Raw genomic sequence first — 20,305 nt, forward strand, 5'->3', positions numbered from 1 at the left:
AATTACAATTTAACAATTAGATTGATTTAGTGTTCTTATTATGACCATCTCCGAATTTCCACCTAAGCATCGGGTTGGACTCGGGTTTATAAAAGATTAAAATTGTTCTCAAATTACTTAAAGGTCGATTAGATATAAGTTGCTTTAAATTTATTTATAATAATTTATTAATAAGTAAGTAAAACTCAAGCTAGAGAATTTTCAACGAATTAGATTTATAAGTAATTTATGTATATTTATATTTATGTTTAGATATATAAATTTATAATAATCATTTGGATTAATATTTTTATCGTTGTGTTGTTATTAATTATATATCACATTAAATAATTTAATCATAAATTTATAATAAAATATAGCTAAAGATAAAAACAAAATTATTAGTTTATTCACAAAATATATAAAACATATATGAACTTAAGTAATTTTTTAATCTTTTTCGTTTCACTATCATTTTTCTAAAAAGCTAAAAATGATTGCTTTCTTTTTTCGAGAATTATCAATTTGATTGCTTTTTTTTTTTTTTCTGCTAACTATTTTTGGTGCTTTTACGAAGAAGAGGGAAAGAAACTAAAAGGAAAAGCTTTGCAGTCAAATGCCAATTATCATTGCAAAGTAAATAAATAAATAATTAAATAAATCTATTTTAGTAATTAAGAGTAAATAAATATTTAGTAATTCAAATGTATTGATTTTAGTAATCAACAATGAGAAAAATGAATGGAACCTTCCCCTTCTCAAGAACCGCCCTTCCAACTTTTTCCAAATTGTCTAAACTTTCCCCTTTAGATTAATATTTATTAAAATTCAATAATTATAATATTAAAATTCAATATTTATTAAAATTCAATAATTAATATTTAAAGATTTAAAAATTTATAATTTAATATGTAATGTAAAATAAAAAAAAGTTAATATAACCAAATTAAACTCAGTTATATTAATAGAGTGAAAAAAATTTATATTTAAGGACAAAACTACTTTTCAAATATTAAATATCATTTAAAAAAATACAAATAAATAATATATACTTTACAACGAGAATCAAATTTATAATCAGTATTATCTTTTTCAACAAGAACCGGCCTATACTGATTAAAAATGTACTATTTTATTATCTGCCAATTTACAACTTAACGTAAGAGATTCAATATTGGCGGACTCAAGTCAAACTCCTAGCAATAATGAGGTCAGCATCAATTTCCATGTCACCGCTGATACTCCTTCCAACTGTCGCTTTTGAAATTATCCGCTTTCCCAGGCTTCTTTTATATAATGAATAAATTTCAAATAATTCTTAATTTTGAGCATTAAATTAAAATTTCTATTTAAATTTTTAATAAATTTACTCGTTATTTTTATAATAATCCCTTAAAAAAATCTAGAAAAGAAAATGAATGGAGAAGCTTCCTCTCTCAGAGAGCTATCAATGAAGGAAATGGAATGAAAAACCAGCCCCAGGCAGAATCAGTAGAACATTTTATATCATCACCTTGATTTTCGTCTCTGATCCAATTCATGCATTAGCATGTATAAATAATTCCAGAAAGGGAAACAAACAAAATTACAACCTTACAGAATTTGAAAAACTACAGTGAACATTACTTTTGCAAGCAATGAACAAGCTTTTTTCTGCGATAATTACAAGCTCAATGTCAAAAAGGATCGTATTTTTCACTTTCAATCAAGTCCCCGGATGAGGTCCATTCTGCTTGCTGGAGTTCATAAATCTTCTTGAGACCCCTGCATCTGATGATATGTCCCAGACCTGCAAATTTATAGTAATATCGTGAGACGAATCACAATGTCTATCATCTGGTTACATATACCAGAGATCAGTAGTGACATTAAGAACATGCGTGCAGTGTGGTTTATGAACTCACTTGCAGTTTGCCCTTTGAACCTCCTATAGCGAGTGAGAACGGGCTGTCTTCTGAGAAGGAAATTGAAAAGATACCCCCCTAATAACATTCACAGCAGCAAGACAACTCAGTGCAAGATTCTTCAGAAATTTCTTTTGAGCTTCGTTAGTTGTGATTAATTCAACAAAAAGAGATAAATCACATACAGCCTTAGGATCCTTTGACGCTACACATGATGGTTGGTTGTTTGACAAATCCCAAAGTTTTACCTGTATAAAATGAGGAGCAGCACTTATGTAATATAAAGCATTTATGGACTGCGAGCTACATATAAAGCCTACAAAAGAACATAAAAACATTACCATTTTATCTGTAGATCCTGTTGCAAGAAGCTGTCAAAATCACAGGCCCAGTTAATACTTTAAAGACACCAAGTAAAATGAGCAATTTAACAGACAGACACATACATTAGGCACAGACGGATTATAGGAGACTGTGCAAACAGCTTTGTCATGTGCATGGAGTGTAAAACTTGGCTTTGAATCAGAAGTTGAATCAGTCTTTGCAGTCCGGATATCAAAACCTTGGACCGTACCATCTTCAAGACTCACCTACAACCACAAGTTAGGGCACATAAGCCTTAGTATGGGGACAATCAAAAAGTAATCATGCCTAATAAACTTATAAGAAGTGATGATCCTCCTCCCCGCTTTGTTTGCTTAAAACTCATAACTGTAATAAGAAAACCTTATACGAAAGGGTGAGGAACACACCACAAATGAATGAGTATTGTGGGGATCCCAGGCCAAGCTTTCGACATCAGCTGTGACATACCATTTAAAACCAGGATGTGTAGGTATCCTCCCATCCTTCTGCAATGCATAAAAGTGTTGCATCAAAATTAAAATCTTCAAAGCAACTAATAAAAGTAACTTCCCACAAAGCAATATTTTTGATGTTCGCGTGCTCAGTTAGTCATTTGAAAACAAGCACTCCAGTTCTCAGTTATAGTAGCAACCTATCTGAAACAACAGAAAAGCACAATTCATTACCAGGACCACTGAATGATCAAAAGATCCACTGAGAAGAACTTGCGGCTCATGATAATTCCAAGCAACTGCTTGTACCTGTAAAGAATAATATGAAGGCGGCGGTGAATATAGTAAAGGATGTGCAACAGTAACACTCTTAATGAGCATAAAAGCAGAAGAAAACAAGTGAATCTGGACCATAATTCTAACATATTTCCAGGTAACATAGAATAAAGGCTATGTTACCTTGTCAGTGTGATGCTCCATAGTAATATCACATTTTCCAGTAGCCACATCCCAAATTTTAACTTGCTTGTCAGCACTAGCACTGGCAAGTATATTCCTGCACTTATTTCCTTATTCATTAGCAACCAGAGGAAAAAATTTATTATTAACACTAATAAATAAAAAAATAATAAGAGAAAGAACAGAACCAGACACTTTAAAATTCAACATACCTGAACTGTTTGTTCCAGGCAAGGCCAAGTACAGAATCAGTGTGACTTCCTTCTTTGTATTTAATTGATGTCTAGCACCAAATGATGAAGAATTAGTAAAGGCGGGCATGGGCAAAAGAAAAAGAATCTGTTATCAGGTCCATTACATAATAAGTTGAGTTCAAGGTCATTTGCACTGTCCAAGATGCAATGGCAGTTTCAACAATTGCAATAATTATACAGACAATAGTATCTTGAAGGGTCTGCACTACATGACCACACCCAGTTCTCACTAGATGAATAAAATTTGAACCAAATGCAGGCCATGCTATTGGTAATTGCAAGACCATATTCAGGTAGTTTTCTGATTGATATATCCATAAGAATTGATTTAGCAACTCAATTTTAGCAATCAAATATGTCTAGTACTAGTTTGTTTGGCTTATCTACAAGACCCAACTTCGTTTTCTAAAAAAATGTTTAACATTCACGACCATTTATGAGGCTTATCAGATGTGTTTCAAACTTGCTTGCTGGACCAATACTTTACATCCTGCTTAAAACATGTTACACTCCTTTATAATGGTATGCATGCTTGTAACAAATTATTTCAGAAATTGCAAGGTCAACATTGACTAGAAAAATACAACTCACTTTATACAAAAGTTCACATGAACGATATAGTAGCACTCCATAAGCAGATTATTCAACAAAAAGAAAAAAGCACAATTAAATCTAATGATGATATGGATAATCGTTAAAAGTAAATTCATGGAATTCAACTAAACTAAGGGGATGGCCGAAAAATAAATAAATTTATTTTATTTCCAATTGGAAGCATGAATAAAGCGCATAGTCCATGAATAAAGCGCATACTTCAAACTACAGTGATAGTACTATTTTTACCAATGTCTTAAGAATATTTTACAATATACATTAGAAAGGAAAATCCAAGTGAAAAAAGTAAAACTTGCAACAAGAGGTAGTAGCAGACCTTCTTTCCTTTTTTCTTCTTCTTCTTTTCAGCGACACCACCTAAAACTACGGATGGTTGCACTTCATCAACCTGATAACATAAAAACAGTTAGAGATTCTGCAACAACCTACCTAGAAAAGACTTCCAAAAACTGTTGATTTTATGAGATTCGAATCCATGATCCACATACAATGTCCAGGTCCCATATTTCAATTGATGGTTCCATTGAGCCAACAGCTATGAAGTTTCCTGCAAAAACACAAAAATATCCATCAATAAGACAACTGCGGGAAGTACATTAGAAGCATAAATCATTTGTTCACAAGTGACAAATGGGCTTGAGAAGAACTCATTCCCAAAAGCTAGCTCAAAGGAAGAGGGTGCCTAATTCACATATATACATTATAACAGCCCAATAACTAGGTGATGTGGGATAAATACAACTTCTAACACCCTCTCTCAAGCTTAGCGTGACATGCAAATGGGGGTCCAAACCAGTCATCGCAAACAAAAAGCTGCCTCTGATACCATAACAAGTGGGCTTGGGTAGAATTCATTTCCAAAAGCTAGCTCAAAGGAAGAGGGTGCTCAATCCACATATATACACTATAACAGCCCAGTAACTAGGCGATGTGAGATAAATACAACTTCTAACAACAAGCATTTAACGATATCAATGGTTCAAACGAGTTTACCTCTTAAGTTTTAAACCTTAATATTTCTGCAAATTATACAAAGAACAGCTTAAACTAAATCTGTCTTACATCACAACTTCACGACATATGTACTAGCTATCATACCTTTTTCTGCCCCTTTAAGTGGACAATCAAGCCATGCTGTACAAAGGGGGAACGCTGATAGAATAATATCATGGTGAACATACATGTTTGAATCACCGTCATCTGATTCCTCAATTATCCAAACCTGCTCATATATGATGAGGGCTTAATTAGAAAGAGAATGTAAAAAAGCAACATTCTACTCGCTAAAAGTTATATACCTCAAGGTGACTGAATTCATCCTCATTACGAGCACAAACTATGACTGCATCCTTTGGGTTAATGGTCATGTCCTCAAGATCTTCTGAATCTTCATCCTGCAAAACCTTTCTTACCATCAGAGGCCAAGGGTATTGAAATTCTAGCCAAAATATGAGTAGTCAAACTTACATCATTATCATTAAGATAGGGATCTGCCTCATTGCTAGGGTAGTAAAGGTCCCCAAGTCCAGTGCTGAATAACTCAATGCCTGAGATGCAGAATGCATCAATTATTGAATGTCATTATAATGTTAATTTTCTTTTTTTAAGGCAGTCCCACAATATTGACTTGACATGATTCAAAACAGTTACCCAAGAAACTAATCAACATATGTTCACTGATCTAATGGTAATCTGATGAGCAAAAACCAACAATCTAAAAGTTAATCATAACCCTCCAATTACACCAACATAGAGACCTGGCAATCCTCTCATTTATCAGAAATAAAGTTGAACAGATATACAGTAATTGGAGATATAAGAAGGAGAAGATTGAAGTATACCCTCATCCTCCTCATCATAATTATCCATATCAAGCTCTTTAAGACCCTCGGTGATGTCATCAAATTTAATGGTTGACTTGGGAGCTCTACCAAGTGCATCTGCTACAGCTAATGCTTGATCGACTTCATTATTCTGCTTGGAATTATCAATTTCCATATTTTCATCATCCTTCTCACTCCCACTATCTTCACTGCATTAACATAAAACTACCCTTGAGTCCTGTTTTCAATTTCAGAAAATAATAGTTTCCTTCGCAATATTACAAAGCCATCCAACCAAAGCTCAAAAGGAACATACTTGCCGAGAAAAAAATGAACTTTTTAAAAAAAATACGTGAATATGATAATAAAATACTAATAGTTAGCTGGCTTTGAATTGACAAACTCTTTCTGAATACCCAACTAGCCCAGTAATGAATTTAGCATAAAAAAACATGGATAGTTACTTGATTCTTTACAAGTAAATCAATTAATCAATCAATAATAACGATCAAGAATACATAGAAATGTAGAAATTACATTACCCTCTATCTAAAGCACCAGAGTTTATCATCTCTTCAATTTCCTCTTTGGAAGGTGGCTCAGCCACTGCTGGAACAGACTTTGAAACCCCTTTGGGCACCCATGAAACTGCTGCTATCATTCTTCACTTCACTTCACTGCTATCTTTCTTAACTAAATTATAAGACACAAATTCGATTTACGAAAGCGAACAGATATTCTTTGGTAGCACCAAATAGGCAGATGTTTACTTTCTTTACCTTCAATATGTATTCGCAACATAAACCTAAAGCTAAAACCCTAACGGCTCTCTAATGGTGATCAATGATTCTCGAAACAGGTTTAGTATTTCCGGACCGGTTTAGAACCCGCTATCCATACCCATACCAATGTACATACCCCAATGGTTAGGGCTCCATGGAATTAAAAAGAAAATTAGAGTAAAAAAATTATGGGCTAAAGGTTCAATAGCTCAATTTGTAGCTCAGACCGATTAAGTTTAATTTTAATTATTTTAATAAAATATATAGGTCAAGAATTATATTTAAAATTTAAATAAATTAATAGTTTATTCATGCGTTTAATCGTTATTATTATTTTAATTATAAAATTAAATTAATAGATATAATTTAATAAAATTTTTAATATTTTATATTAATTTATAATATTTTAAAAATAATAAATTAACTACTTTTAGATATTTTATTTTTTAAAAAATCTAAAATTTTATTAATGTAATAATATGAAAATTATTTTAAATTGATTAATTTTAGTATTATATAACTTAATTAATATTATTGATAATATTATTTTTAGGATTAGAAATTTATTCTATAATTAAGAAATTGATTTATTAGTATAAATAATATTAAAAATATTATTTAAAATATTATTTTCTAGCATTAGATATCTAATTAAAAATTAATTTATTAGTTAATATAATTAATGTGCTATCTTTAAGATAGAATTAGTATTATTATCGGATTAGAAAACTATTTATTAGTTAACATAATATTTAAATATAATAAACATGTTATTTTTTAGGATTAGAATTAGTGTTTAATAAAGAATGTAACTTATTAATCAATAAATTAATAGAATAAAACTATAAAATTACATATAAATTTGAATTCTATGTATAAAAATAGTACACATATCAAAATAGAAACTATATATATTAAAAATTAAACCCACGTATCAAAAAAGTTTTAGATCTCATAAATTAATATTTTATATAATATATATTAAATTTTGAAAAATAATTATAGCATTAATTTTTAATATTAAAGACTAAATTTTTTAATTTATATATATTAAGATTTTTTATATAATAATAATTATCTCGATTTTATTATCATTTTATCGATTCATAAACGTTTTCATTAATTTTATCAGTTTTAATTAAATTCTTAAATATTTTTAATCTCTAAATAAAAATTATAGATCTATTTATTAAAATCTCCATATACAAGTTTGATGAGGTATTTAATTTTTTGTGTGAACAAATTATACCCCACTATGATAGAGAGGGAAAATAGTAAGTTGGTTTTGACCCGAATGATTGACACATACATACAACAGCTTATGTTTTAGAGAAATATATATAAAAAAAATATTTTTATGATTGGTCTTTAATTGTTTTGATTTTTAAAAAAAATTATTTTTATAGTTTTTTTTCAGAATTTTGTCCGAAATAAGATATAAAGTGTATGTAAAATTTATATTATTGTGAAGTCATTTTTTATTTTAAATCTTTTTAGAACTCGTCAGGAAAAATATAATAAAAACTAAAAGTGTACATAAAAATTACTAAAAGTCTATTATTTTAATTTGTATTATTATGATTTTTTTTAGAATTTTATCCGAAAAAAAATACTAAAAGAATAACTACAAGATACCGAAATAATATTATTTTAACTTGTATTATTATGAAATTAACCAAATAATATAATTTTATCGTTTTTATTTTATATTTTTATATTTGATAGTCGTGAATTGGATGATATTACATATTTTTAATAGCAACTAGTATGTGATGATATGAACATATGTATTTTAAAAGTTATACCATAATATATCAAAATGCAATCTAAAATATATGAAGATATAATTAAAATAAAATCAAAAAAGTCATTTAAAGGTAATAAAATATACTAAAATGATACTAATAAAATATTAAAAAGATATTATAGTATAATTTTAAAAATATATAAATAAAACATTTTAAAAAAATTCATAGAAAAAAATCTTTCTACCATAATATAAGATTTTATATCCTATCTCTCATTTTTTGACTTTGTTTGTTAGGAGGAAAAATAATATATTTAAAAAATATCAAAATAAGTATGTATTAGTTTTTAATATTAGAAAGAACGAGGAATCTTTTGGTGGCCATTATAGATTCTACACTTTTTTTTAGTTTTTTACTCTATGAGGAATTAATCCCATAAGAGGTGGAGGAGCCTCTCAAACTCGAGACTTCTGCCTCCAAAAGCAAAACCTCTTACTAATCCAACTAAGCCTGTATGACTGTTGCTATCATTTTAATTACTAATATTCTTAATTCGCAAAAAAATTTGAATCAAACTTTTATGCAATAAATATATATATATATATATATATATATATATATATAATTAATACTTAATAACCGAGCATCATATGTCGAGTTGCCATAATCGAGAAACACGAGGTTGAATAAGTATGAATTTAAGTACAATTAGAAGTCTTGAAGACCAAGTCTATAATTGGACTCTCATTGAGTAGTTTGACCCGACTTAGGTCTTTATTATACGACCAAAAAGAGTAATCTGAATAGGATAAGAAGACTTTACATTCATAAAGTCCTACTCCTTGTAGGACGAGGACACATTCGGTCTCTATATAAAGGACTGCGACACAACATATCAAGTACGTACAATTTTACACAATTAGTATATTTTTTACAACCTTAAATCCTTGCTGACTTGGCCATCAGAATTGCCAGACAACTTCGTTCGGTGCTTTCTAATCATCGTTTCAAATACTCGAGAGTTCGGGTCAGATTTACAGATGTTGTTGATATCATACTTATTTGAACAAGTTATCAAAACTAAATCAGACTTATATTATAATAAAATGAGAAGTATAATTACAATATATTATATAAGAAAAGAATATTAATTTAAATATTATTAATATTTATAAAAATCAATGTTAATTAATATATTAATAATATTTATAAAAACTAATATTGAACGTACAATTGGATCTTAGTTAGAATTTTGAAAAACATATTTATTATTTTAAGATAAAAGTTTATAAAATTTCTTTTTTCTTTTTATAGTAATTTGTGAACAAATTCTCTATTTAGGGTGATTTTTGATAATGGTGAAATGAGTGGAATTTTTTTCTCGAGTTGGATTGACAAACCAAAGCTATCTATCAATTGGATTGATAGATAAAAATTGTCTATCTGTTGACTGTCGAACATAAACCGTCCATTAAACCAACTGGTAAACAGAGACTAAATTACAGAAAAAAAAATTCATTTAAAAACTTTACGGGATTTTTTAGAAAATCTTTGAAGTTTTATAAGAATTAAAAGTTAAGAGTTTAAAGAGATATTATCTAAATTTATTTACCAATTTTTTTATTTGTATAATTACAATGGTAGTTATTATAAAATTTAAAAATGATATTCTTAATCAGATATTATATTTTTCTTATTATAGTTTATAGATTTTTTATTTTATTTTGAAAGCAGTAACTAATTAATATTTTTTTAAGATAAAAAATTAGAAAAAAAAACACTTATTAATTAATATGCTATAAATTTTTTATATTAAAGTAATTTATTATAATTCTTGATAATTTTATAATGAAAAATTCCACATGATCAAACTTTATAATATAACAACAAAAAGAAAAAAGAAGAAAATTTATCTTGACCAAGTTGAGGTGGGTTGGTCAATTAATAAATTGACCCATAAATTGTCCTCTCTCCAACAGTGTGTGCTAAGTTAAGTTTAATGTCGGAAAATGAAATTCTTTTATATAAGTCAATGTTTGATATGATTGTAAGTAATTAATTAAATGTTAGCATTTAATTGTTTGGATAAAGGGTGAAATACGTGATGTTATACTTCAGGATCGTATAAGTTTGATTTAAAATATTCTAATAAATAGATTCATAATTTTTATTTAAAAATCAAATATCATATTCATTATTTAAATTAGTTAAATAAAATAGATTTTAAATAAATATTAATTTTTAATATTTAAATTTGAATTTTTAAATTTTATATATTAATTTTTTATTAAAAAATGAAAATTAGTAATTATTATCTCTATTTCACTATCAACGTCGACTTTGCTAAATCATCACTAACACCGTTGCTGTCAATTTCATTAATTTTAATTAAAATTAAAATTTATTTAGTTTTTAAATAAAAATTATAAATTTATTTATTAAATTAGTTAAAATTAAACTTATTTGGCCTCGAACGACAAATTAAAAGAATATTTATTCCTTTTTTTCTTAATTGTTCTGCTAAACTGACTAATGCAAAAGAGCCTTATCAGATAGCCTGTTAGGGCTGGCAGAGCTGTAGGGGCAATGTTTTCTCCAAAACAGGTAAAGAGATACTTTAGTCTCTTCCTACTTAGCCATGCAAGTGCTTTAAAATTGCTGTGTTTAGTTCAAAGAAATCTTGGGACGTAAATACTAAGAAAGAAGATGGTGTAGATTTTCATAATATATCATTTAAAACCATCGATATCGGTTTAATGTATAGACCGGATAAATACTAAATATAAATAAATTTTTTTTAATATATTTTATGATTAATTGTATCACCACATTTTTAAGAAAATAACTGAAGTATTTGATATTATTATTAGGTAGAGGATGGGTCTATATAGGAATGCTGAAATTTTAATTTAGAAACACTTTTCACTTTGTATTTTAATTCTATTTACTTTATTTTTTATAAGTATTTAATTGCAAATAAAAAAGAACTTAAATTTAAAAAATTTAATTGAATTAAAGTATATATTTACCATCAGATTAAATATATGTAAGTCTAATTTTATTTATAATTATTTATCGTGCTATTTATAAATTTCTATATTTAAATGTTATTTTATATTTTCTCCTCTTTATTTTCTAATAATAATAATAATAGATATAATGACTGATTGATAATAAATTTTCCTAAATAACATCCTTTCACTTCAATAACTTTTACTTTTCTAATTTCTAAATATTAAACCAATTATTTAATATTTTTTTCTGAAATTCTATACATAATTTAAATGAATAAGGTAGTTCAACAAAGAAGCAGCAGAACATTGAATAAGGTAGGGAACAGTAGCAGGTCTACACATCAATTAATTTGTTGATAAATACATGTAGCCATCAACCCTTTTCTTTTTCCTTTCTTAGATTGAAACTTGAATATCATTAATTGGTACATCTAATTAATAACCAAAGAAAAGTAGGTACTGGAGAGAGTAAATTAATTAAAGCGATTTAAACATCCATTCAAATTTAACTGAAAAATAATTGAACTAGTTGTTTTAGTTTTAGGTGTTTTTCTTTTTTTTCTTAAAAATTATATTGATTTTTGGGTTTGAGTTTGATTTTTATATTGAAAAAAGTATTAGTTTCAATTAGCCAACTTAATCATTTTCACTACCTTACACTTTTTTCATTTTTCTTTTCATTATTTCCTTTATATTTTTTATATTTTAATTAATTGACAAATTTTAAGAGAGTAACACGTATGTATATGAATATGTTCAATCATTTATCAGTTTGGTGTATAAATCAGATATATACCAAATTTAGATAATTGCCAAGCTTGGTGTATCTCTCCACCTATATATCAATCGATAGATAATTGTCACATATGTATTAATTTTAAATGATGAAATATGTGTCAATCATCTAATACCAAAATTTAAAATATTTATATTTACATATTATTTTTCTATTTAAATATACTTTTCATCATTAATAATACTAACTTTTAAGTGACCTGAAGAGCTGTGATACAATCTAAATTAATTAAACTAATTCTCAATATTAAATAAAAAAATCATTAGTACTGTGTACATAAATATAATACAATAAATGTCATATGCAATGAATAATAATAATTATTCGATTCAACTGCCACGCAATGAATATTGGGTCAAGTCAGACTACCTGGGTTAATAATATAGAGTATTTTGGTAATTTCAATTTTTATTTTCACTTTTTTTGAAATCTTAAAATTACTTTTCAGAAATAAAAAAAACAGATATAATTGATATTTTTTTAGAAATAAATTTGAAAAAGCAATATATAAAAGATTTTGAAAAATTAATATATTAACAGCAATCCCGTAGATGCCCCATTTCATGCTTATAAGAAAGTGCACCCTTCTGTTCATCACCACTGGTGCAGAAGCAAATTAAGGAAAATTGATACAGATAAAGAAAAAGTTCAAAAAAAGAAAAAAAAAAAAGAAGAAGAAGTCTTAAAAGAGATGGCTGCAGGCCAAGAAGAAGTGAAGCTGTTTGGAGGTTGGTACAGTCCATTTGTTTACAGGGTGGAGGTAGCATTGAAGATTAAAGGAATTCCATATGAAGTTGTGGAAGAAGATGTGACCAACAAGAGCAAGCTTCTTCTCAAGGTCAATCCTGTGTACAAGAAGATACCTGTGCTGTTCCATAATGGAAAATCCATTTGTGAATCCCTCCTCATCCTTGAGTACATTGATGAGACTTGGAAGCACAACCCTATATTACCTCAGGATCCTTATGAGAAGGCCATGGCACGCTTTTGGGCTCACTTCTTCAACGACAAGGTACAATCTATCATCTCTTTCCCTTTTTAGTTTAAGAAGATGGTTCATACATATATTTATGTATCTGATAGGTTCAAAAAGATGAAGCTAAAGAGCCCTCACCCTAGTGGCTAAGAGTGAGGTGCCAATGATCTAAAGGTCATGGGTTTAGAATCCTATCACCTTTAAGCAGGTGAAGGATTCAGAATTGCTCATAATACGATCCTCTGCGGATCGGCCCTCTCTGTGTAAGAACTACCTATAGTAAAGTATGGCATTCACGGAGTCCCCCTTCCCCACTGAAAAACTAAATGAATTTGCTTTATTGGTTCAATTAAAAGTGATTTAATTAGTTTTAAATTCTACCCTCCAAATAACAGGTTAAATACTTAATTTTTCTTTCATCCAACTGCTTGGTAAAAAGTTCCTAAGATTTATTTGTGTGGTATGGAGATACTAAAAGAAAATAATAATAACTGCGTCCTTGTTGATCCTTTCATGCAAGCAGTTTACTCGAGCTATAATGGTAATTCTGACTGGTACCATAGAAGAGCGAAAACAGAAGGAAGTAGAGAAGGCAATGGCAGCACTGACAGTACTTGAAGGGCAGCTCAAGGCCAAGGGTAAGACATTTTTTGGGGGTGACAGAATTGGATATGTTGATATAGTGCTGGGTTGGATCCCCAGATGGGTAGGAGCTGTTGAGGAAATTGCTAGTGTCAAAATACATGACCCTGAAAAATTCCCTCTGATAGATAAATGGATGCTGAATTTTGTCCAGATCCCTGTCATCAAAGAAACCTTGCCTCAACATGACAAGCTGGTAAAATTCCTTGGAAAAATTCGCAGCACTAAAATAGCTTTTGCTTCAGCTGTAGCTGTTTCTAGTAAGTTATGAAGTATGCTTGGGAAGTCCTTATATTTTTACATGTCTTAAATATGTAGTTTGCTGAATAAATAAATGCATGTGATTTAGCATGCAAATTGTTATGTATTATCTTAATTTGTGTAATACTTGAAGTTTGAGTCTCCTCTGATGAAAATTATAATTTACTATGGCTATAATCTCATAATGAAATAAATTTTTCGTCATTTGATCATTTCTTTTATTTTATTATATATTTTTAACTAATTCTTTTTTACTCACATGTCATGTATATATAATTTAATAATTAAATTTATTACATTCTACATAACGGAGAATAACATAATTAAATTTGAAACAAAAATAAACACACTTAATATTATGAATTGATATGATATTTAAAATAAGATATTTTTTAAGATTTTAGTTTATTTTTTATAAAAAGACTTGATATGTCTATGGTTGGAATTCCATTTTATCCAACTCTAATCCTATTGATAAAAGAACTCTAGTCTTAATCCTCCTAATTATGCATTTGATGTTTTAATCAAATTGATAAAAATATAGAATACATACTTATACCATATTAAAATGATAATTAATGCTTGCTTAATACTTTTTTCCTTTTTCTTAACTTTTAATAATAATTTGAAGTAGTTAATGTAAATACTGAAAATGAAATGGGTAATTAATTTTTTATAAGAATTATTTTAAGTTAAATTTTAAATGGTCCTGGCATGTACTATAGATAAAATGAACAAGTCTATATTTTATATTTTATGTATTTTTCTTAACATTAAGAATTATAAACAACTAATATTTATTTTTGTGTGGTATTGTCGTTATTATTATTTTAATTATATAATTAAATTAATAGATATAAATTTATAAAATTTTAAATCTTCAATATTAATTTATAAATTTTCTAAAATAATAGTAAACTAACTATTTTTAATGCCTCAAATTTTTAAAATTTTTTTATTAATGCAATAATATAAAATTATCTATTAATTAATTTTAATATTATATAAATTAATATATCAATATAATTGATATTATTAGAATTAAAAATTTATTATATAATTTAAAGATTAATTTGTTATTAAATATAATATTAACAAATATAATTTAAGACATTATTTTTTAGAATTAAAACTATTATTTAATTATAAAACTAATTTATTAATTAATATCATATTAAAATATAATTAATATATTATTTTTATAATAGAATTAGTATCATTATTTGATTGAGAAGTTATTTATTAGTTAATATAAGATTAAAATATAATTAATATACTATTTTTTAAAAGTAGAGTCAATGTTTAATTAATTTATGAATCAATAAATTAATAAATAAAATAAAAAATTATGCATAACCATGAATCTCATATGTCAAAAATAAATGTACATATCAATAAAAAATTGATGTATACAAGATTAAATATAAATTATTAAAAAAAATTAGATATCAGAAATTAATATATTACATTCTATTTTTAGTGTTCATTTTCTGCTTTTATCGGACCGCTTTTCCGTATTAAGTTGTCACATGCCACCAGTTTCTGCTTGATACATCCTTATATTACACTTTTATTAGAGGGGTTTTGCTAAAAAACTATTTCTAACGATTTGAAACTAAATCACATAAAATGTCCTTTAGCTCCTATTAATCTTATAGTTTCGTCCTTTTGATGGATTTGAGAACTTTCAATAAGCTATTTATTTTAATTTCTTTTTGAATATAGCACATTTAATTTTAGAGTTCCCCCAACTCCACAGCTACACAACGAAAATACAACTCATGTGATTAGTTTTAAATCTATACACATATAAATGCTATCTGATATTTTCTAATTTATCTCAATGTGCAATTCGCCCTTATATTCTGAAATATTACTACCCTAAAAGCCTATTAGAAGTTAATTTTTGTCTAGGCCTTCTATTCTTACCTCCATATCCACTTACTCTTATATGATAGGTTTTCTAAGCCAAATCGTTGCACCCTTTTTTCTCCTCTTTATTTAATTTTATTCTTCATTATTTTTTTTCTCTTTATTTATTTATTTATTTTCTCTTTTTTATTAATTATTAATTTTATTTTCATTTCTTCTACTTTTCGCATTTCAATATTCTCTTCTTTTGATTTTTTTCTTTTTATTATTATTTCTTTTAAATTGATAATAAAACTATTAAGTTTTCCGCATTAACACGTCTCAGGTTATCCACTATTCTAGTACATGCCTTTCTTTTTCAATTTTGTTTTATTTATTTGTCGTTTACACAACTTTTTATTTTATTTTATTTTGATATTTTTCCTTGCATTGAATATGTATTACTAATAATAAAAATATATCACACACATATATATATATATATATATATATATATATATATATATTATAATACTTTATATTATTATTTAAAATTAATAAAAATATTTAATTATTTATCAGTTTAAGCTATAAATAGAAATATATATGTATTTTTAAATTTTTTTATTTAAATCTAATATATAAATCATAATAAATAAAAAAAATAATATATTATATACATTAGTATTGAATCTAAATCTAAAGCAAAAACCTTTCTTTGTTTACTCGCAGTATATTCTTATAATCAATACTATTTATATTCAAACAGAAAAACTGCGACTCTTTCAGAAGCTGCACATAGTTACGGAATAAGGGCGGACTCGACAGTTTTATTTCTAAGATTATTTAAATTTAAAATTTGTTTTTTAATGTAATCTAACTATTTAAAAAAAAATGAATTACACCTTTTATATTAAGAGAATGAATCAATATTACATAATAAAAAATTTTATTTTTTAATTAAATTTAAATAATTAATATTAATAATAAAATTAATAAATTATAAATTTTTAATAAATATTTAATTATTTTATATTTTATTTTAACTTCTTTTATTCTTAAAAAGTGATTTTCGCTCTCTTGAATTTAGTTAAATTAAAATATCAAAATTTTAGATTAAAACCATAGAAATAAATTAAAAATTTGGTCCAAATTTTAGAATTCTCGTAGCTACCATAGCAACGTGTCAATGCTAATTCCACCTTCTGAGGCACGTGTAAGATCGAAAGGCATGCATGTGCCCATTCCTCGCCTCTGTGTGTTATCCACGTCGCTAAAAACCCTAACTCTATTTTTGGATCAACCAGTACTATCAGTTCTGTTTTCCTCGAAGAGTTTGGATCCATCGCTGTTTGAAGTCTTGTGTCCCTTCTGATTGTTTCATATCCGTTCTTCCTGAAAATGGAACATTATCAAAACCAATATGGTGCTGTACCCTACACAGACGAATATGGCAACCCAATGCATCATAATGGTGCCGCTGGCACCTATACTGGAGCACTAGAGGCTGGCGCCGGCTTTGGGGTTGGACATCACAAGGAGCACCATGGAATTACCGGCAAGCTTCACCGTTCTGGAAGCTTATCCAGCTCTAGTTCCGTAAGTTAGTGAACCTGATCATTTTCACAATAGTTTTGCTGCTTTTGTATTTTTCTGTTTAGTTTTGAAATGGGATTTTGTGAAATTTTTAGTCAGAAGATGAGGGACATGGTGGGAGAAGGAAGAAAGGGCTGATGGAGAAGATAAAAGAGAAGCTTCCAGGCCATAAAGAAGATCGATCGCAGGTGACCTCTACTACTACACCAGGTGGTTACAATTCCACAGGGGAGCACCATCATGGAAAGAGAGGAATAATAGACAAGATTAAGGAAAAGTTTACTGGAGGGCACCATCATCACAACGAGCCCCGCCACTCAGAGCACCAGAACTACTAGTTATTCACTAACATATATAGTTATATTAGCTAGTGCTCCTATATGTACAAATGTGCCTTTGTTTACTATGCAATAGTTTAATGGTAAAGGTTCCATAACGACAATATATAAGTGTGTGATAAGCAGCCTACCTTATTGAGCTTTTGAACTTCAATTACCCTAAAATAGTATAATTGAATATAAATAGTGAAATTTTCAGAAATGCGGATAATTAGCTAAAAGTGCTGTTGGCTTCTGTCTTTTATTTCATTAATTTATTAAATATTTTTATTTATAAAAATTAGAATTTTAATATTAATATAAAAAATTAAAGTTTTAATATTAAAATATTGATATTAATTGAAAACATGGTCGAAAATTTATCATCAATCAAGCTATTATCCAAAAATAACGCTAGAAAAGATTTCTTCAACAAGATAATTGAGCAGACATGGTTGGCAAGACTTGCGAGCATTGGCCAAATTCATGCAAGGATCAGTATCAACTTCAGTCACCGGAAAACCACACCTCCAAGCGATCGAGATGCCGAAAACAGAAAGGGCCATAGCTTCAGCTGTTTCAACATCCCAAACTTCATGAATATGTTTACCAGCAGAGACAAGAGCCTCGCCATTTACATTCTGAAGCAGTGACACTATTACCTGCTGTAACCGCAGCATCCTCGGAGGCTTCCAATTGAGATCAACTGAGCAACTTCTTCCTCACCAAAATCCAGAAAACATGCAATGTTATTTCCAGGCAACTTTGACAATGACACACAATAAAATATTTCTCATCTCTAAGATAACATGAATTAATAAAAAATACAAATTTAACATAAATTTTTTATAAATTAGAATATATTTTAGAAAAATATAATTATTTAAATTATAAATAATGCTTAAAAGAATAATAAAACCATTTAAATTATTGGCACAATAAAATCATTACATTTCATATATAAAATAATTTCTAAAAAAAATACTATTTTTGTTATTAATCCTAATAAATATATTAATACGTTTTAAATTAAATAACAATTCTAATATTTAAAAGTGACTTATTACTTTGTTATCAATTTATAAATATTATCAACATATTAACTAATACAGTAAAAATTAAAAGAAAATCATAAAAGATTTAAAAACTCCATTAAAGAAAACTTTAAAATGTTAAATCTTAAAAGAAAAAAAAAAAAGGCCAACGTTCGTTACACCAGCGGATAACCGACTAATTTTCTCCAGCCGCCAACGGAAAACACTCTGCCTTTTCTGGAAGCTCCACGTGGCTAAGAGAGCAACGTGTCAGTGCAAATACCACCTCACGAGGCACGTGTAAGAATGGAAGGACATGCAGGTAAGTGTAAGAACGCCTCTATATATGTCTTCAACTTAATTCAATCTTTCGGATCAGACACCAACACTATCATCGTATTTAATTCCCTCAACAGAGTTGGGAAAGTTTTGCCTGTCGTACTTTGTAACTATTTCTGATCAGTTTTTGTCTTTGAAAAATGGCGGAATTCCAGCACCAATATGGTGAAGTTCGCTATGACAAATACGGTAACCCAGTTCCCCAAACAGATCAGTATGGCAACCCAATCAGTCACTCTGGTAGTACCGACGTGTACGGCGTTGGACAGCAGCACCACCAGGGCCAGGGAATTACCGGCGAGCTTCACCGTTCTGGTGGCTCATCCAGCTCTGTAAGTTAAACCTGAACCTGCTGACAATTTGAGTTTGCTGCTTTCTAATTGTTCTTCCTAATTAGGTGTAAGAAGTCATCTTGAAACTAAGAAACAGGATGAATTTGTTAATGAAAATTCTCTATTCTGAAGTTGTAGTTCTAATTTTGGGTGTTTTGTGAAATCTTTCAGTCAGAAGAAGATGATGAACATGGTGGGAGAAGGAAGAAAGGACTGAAGGAAAAGATAAAGGAGAAGCTTCCTGGCCATAAAAAAGATAGGCCCCATGCGACCTCTACTACTACACCAGGTGGCTACAGTTCAGCAGAACAACACGGTCATGAGAAGAAGGGGGTAATGGAAAAGATCAAGGAGAAGCTTCCCGGCGGTCACCGCGACGAACAACAGCAGCACTACCCTGAGCAGAACATACAGCATCGTAACTACTAGTTCTTATTTGGGACCTATATGTATATGCACATATTATATAGTTGGCAATAAGTTCGGGTTCTCTTTCTTATGCTAAGAAAGATGCAGCCGGCGTATAATTATGGTAATTTGTATACTTTGTAGCTTTCGTTTGCATTTTACCGTTATTGGGTTGGTTTCGTGTATTTAGCTTTGATAACTACTTGTTTAATTAATGGTCAATTATATATCTAAAGAAGTACTTTGGCCAAATGGAATGAACATTTTATAGTCAAATCATATATGGCCAAAAGGAGGAGTGAAAATTTTATAGCCAGATATAATTACTAATTAAAAGATGGAACAGACATATCAAAGTTTCTACCGCGTTTGGTAGAA

General features: G+C 28.3%; 4 protein-coding genes across 4 annotated transcripts; 3 read left to right on the forward strand and 1 right to left on the reverse strand.

Moving 5' to 3' along the window:
- Nucleotides 1-1,459: 1,459 nt before the first annotated feature.
- LOC8279132 (periodic tryptophan protein 1 homolog) lies at nt 1,460-6,761 on the reverse strand. The gene is made up of 16 exons (XM_002521472.4): nt 6,374-6,761; nt 5,850-6,040; nt 5,476-5,555; nt 5,307-5,402; nt 5,107-5,230; nt 4,497-4,555; nt 4,325-4,396; nt 3,352-3,422; nt 3,140-3,236; nt 2,915-2,989; nt 2,636-2,734; nt 2,330-2,473; nt 2,225-2,254; nt 2,069-2,131; nt 1,884-1,961; nt 1,460-1,768 (listed from the first exon to the last, which is right to left on the reverse strand). Exons 1-16 carry the CDS (start codon nt 6,490-6,492, stop codon nt 1,685-1,687), a joined length of 1,482 nt encoding a protein of 493 aa, XP_002521518.1. The 5' UTR covers nt 6,493-6,761; the 3' UTR covers nt 1,460-1,684.
- Nucleotides 6,762-12,598: 5,837 nt separating this feature from the next.
- LOC8279131 (probable glutathione S-transferase) lies at nt 12,599-14,194 on the forward strand. The gene is made up of 2 exons (XM_002521471.4): nt 12,599-13,183; nt 13,671-14,194. Exons 1-2 carry the CDS (start codon nt 12,863-12,865, stop codon nt 14,058-14,060), a joined length of 711 nt encoding a protein of 236 aa, XP_002521517.1. The 5' UTR covers nt 12,599-12,862; the 3' UTR covers nt 14,061-14,194.
- Nucleotides 14,195-17,185: 2,991 nt separating this feature from the next.
- LOC8279130 (dehydrin Xero 1) lies at nt 17,186-17,941 on the forward strand. The gene is made up of 2 exons (XM_002521470.3): nt 17,186-17,500; nt 17,593-17,941. The coding sequence occupies exons 1-2, from the start codon at nt 17,303-17,305 to the stop codon at nt 17,833-17,835; spliced, it is 441 nt and encodes a 146-aa protein (XP_002521516.2). The 5' UTR covers nt 17,186-17,302; the 3' UTR covers nt 17,836-17,941.
- Nucleotides 17,942-19,206: 1,265 nt separating this feature from the next.
- On the forward strand, nt 19,207-20,112 carry LOC8279129 (dehydrin Xero 1). The gene is made up of 2 exons (XM_002521469.3): nt 19,207-19,519; nt 19,691-20,112. Exons 1-2 carry the CDS (start codon nt 19,328-19,330, stop codon nt 19,946-19,948), a joined length of 450 nt encoding a protein of 149 aa, XP_002521515.1. The 5' UTR covers nt 19,207-19,327; the 3' UTR covers nt 19,949-20,112.
- Nucleotides 20,113-20,305: the final 193 nt, after the last annotated feature.

Source organism: Ricinus communis, chromosome 5, assembly GCF_019578655.1.
Source record: "Ricinus communis isolate WT05 ecotype wild-type chromosome 5, ASM1957865v1, whole genome shotgun sequence".
Taxonomy (NCBI): domain Eukaryota; kingdom Viridiplantae; phylum Streptophyta; class Magnoliopsida; order Malpighiales; family Euphorbiaceae; genus Ricinus; species Ricinus communis.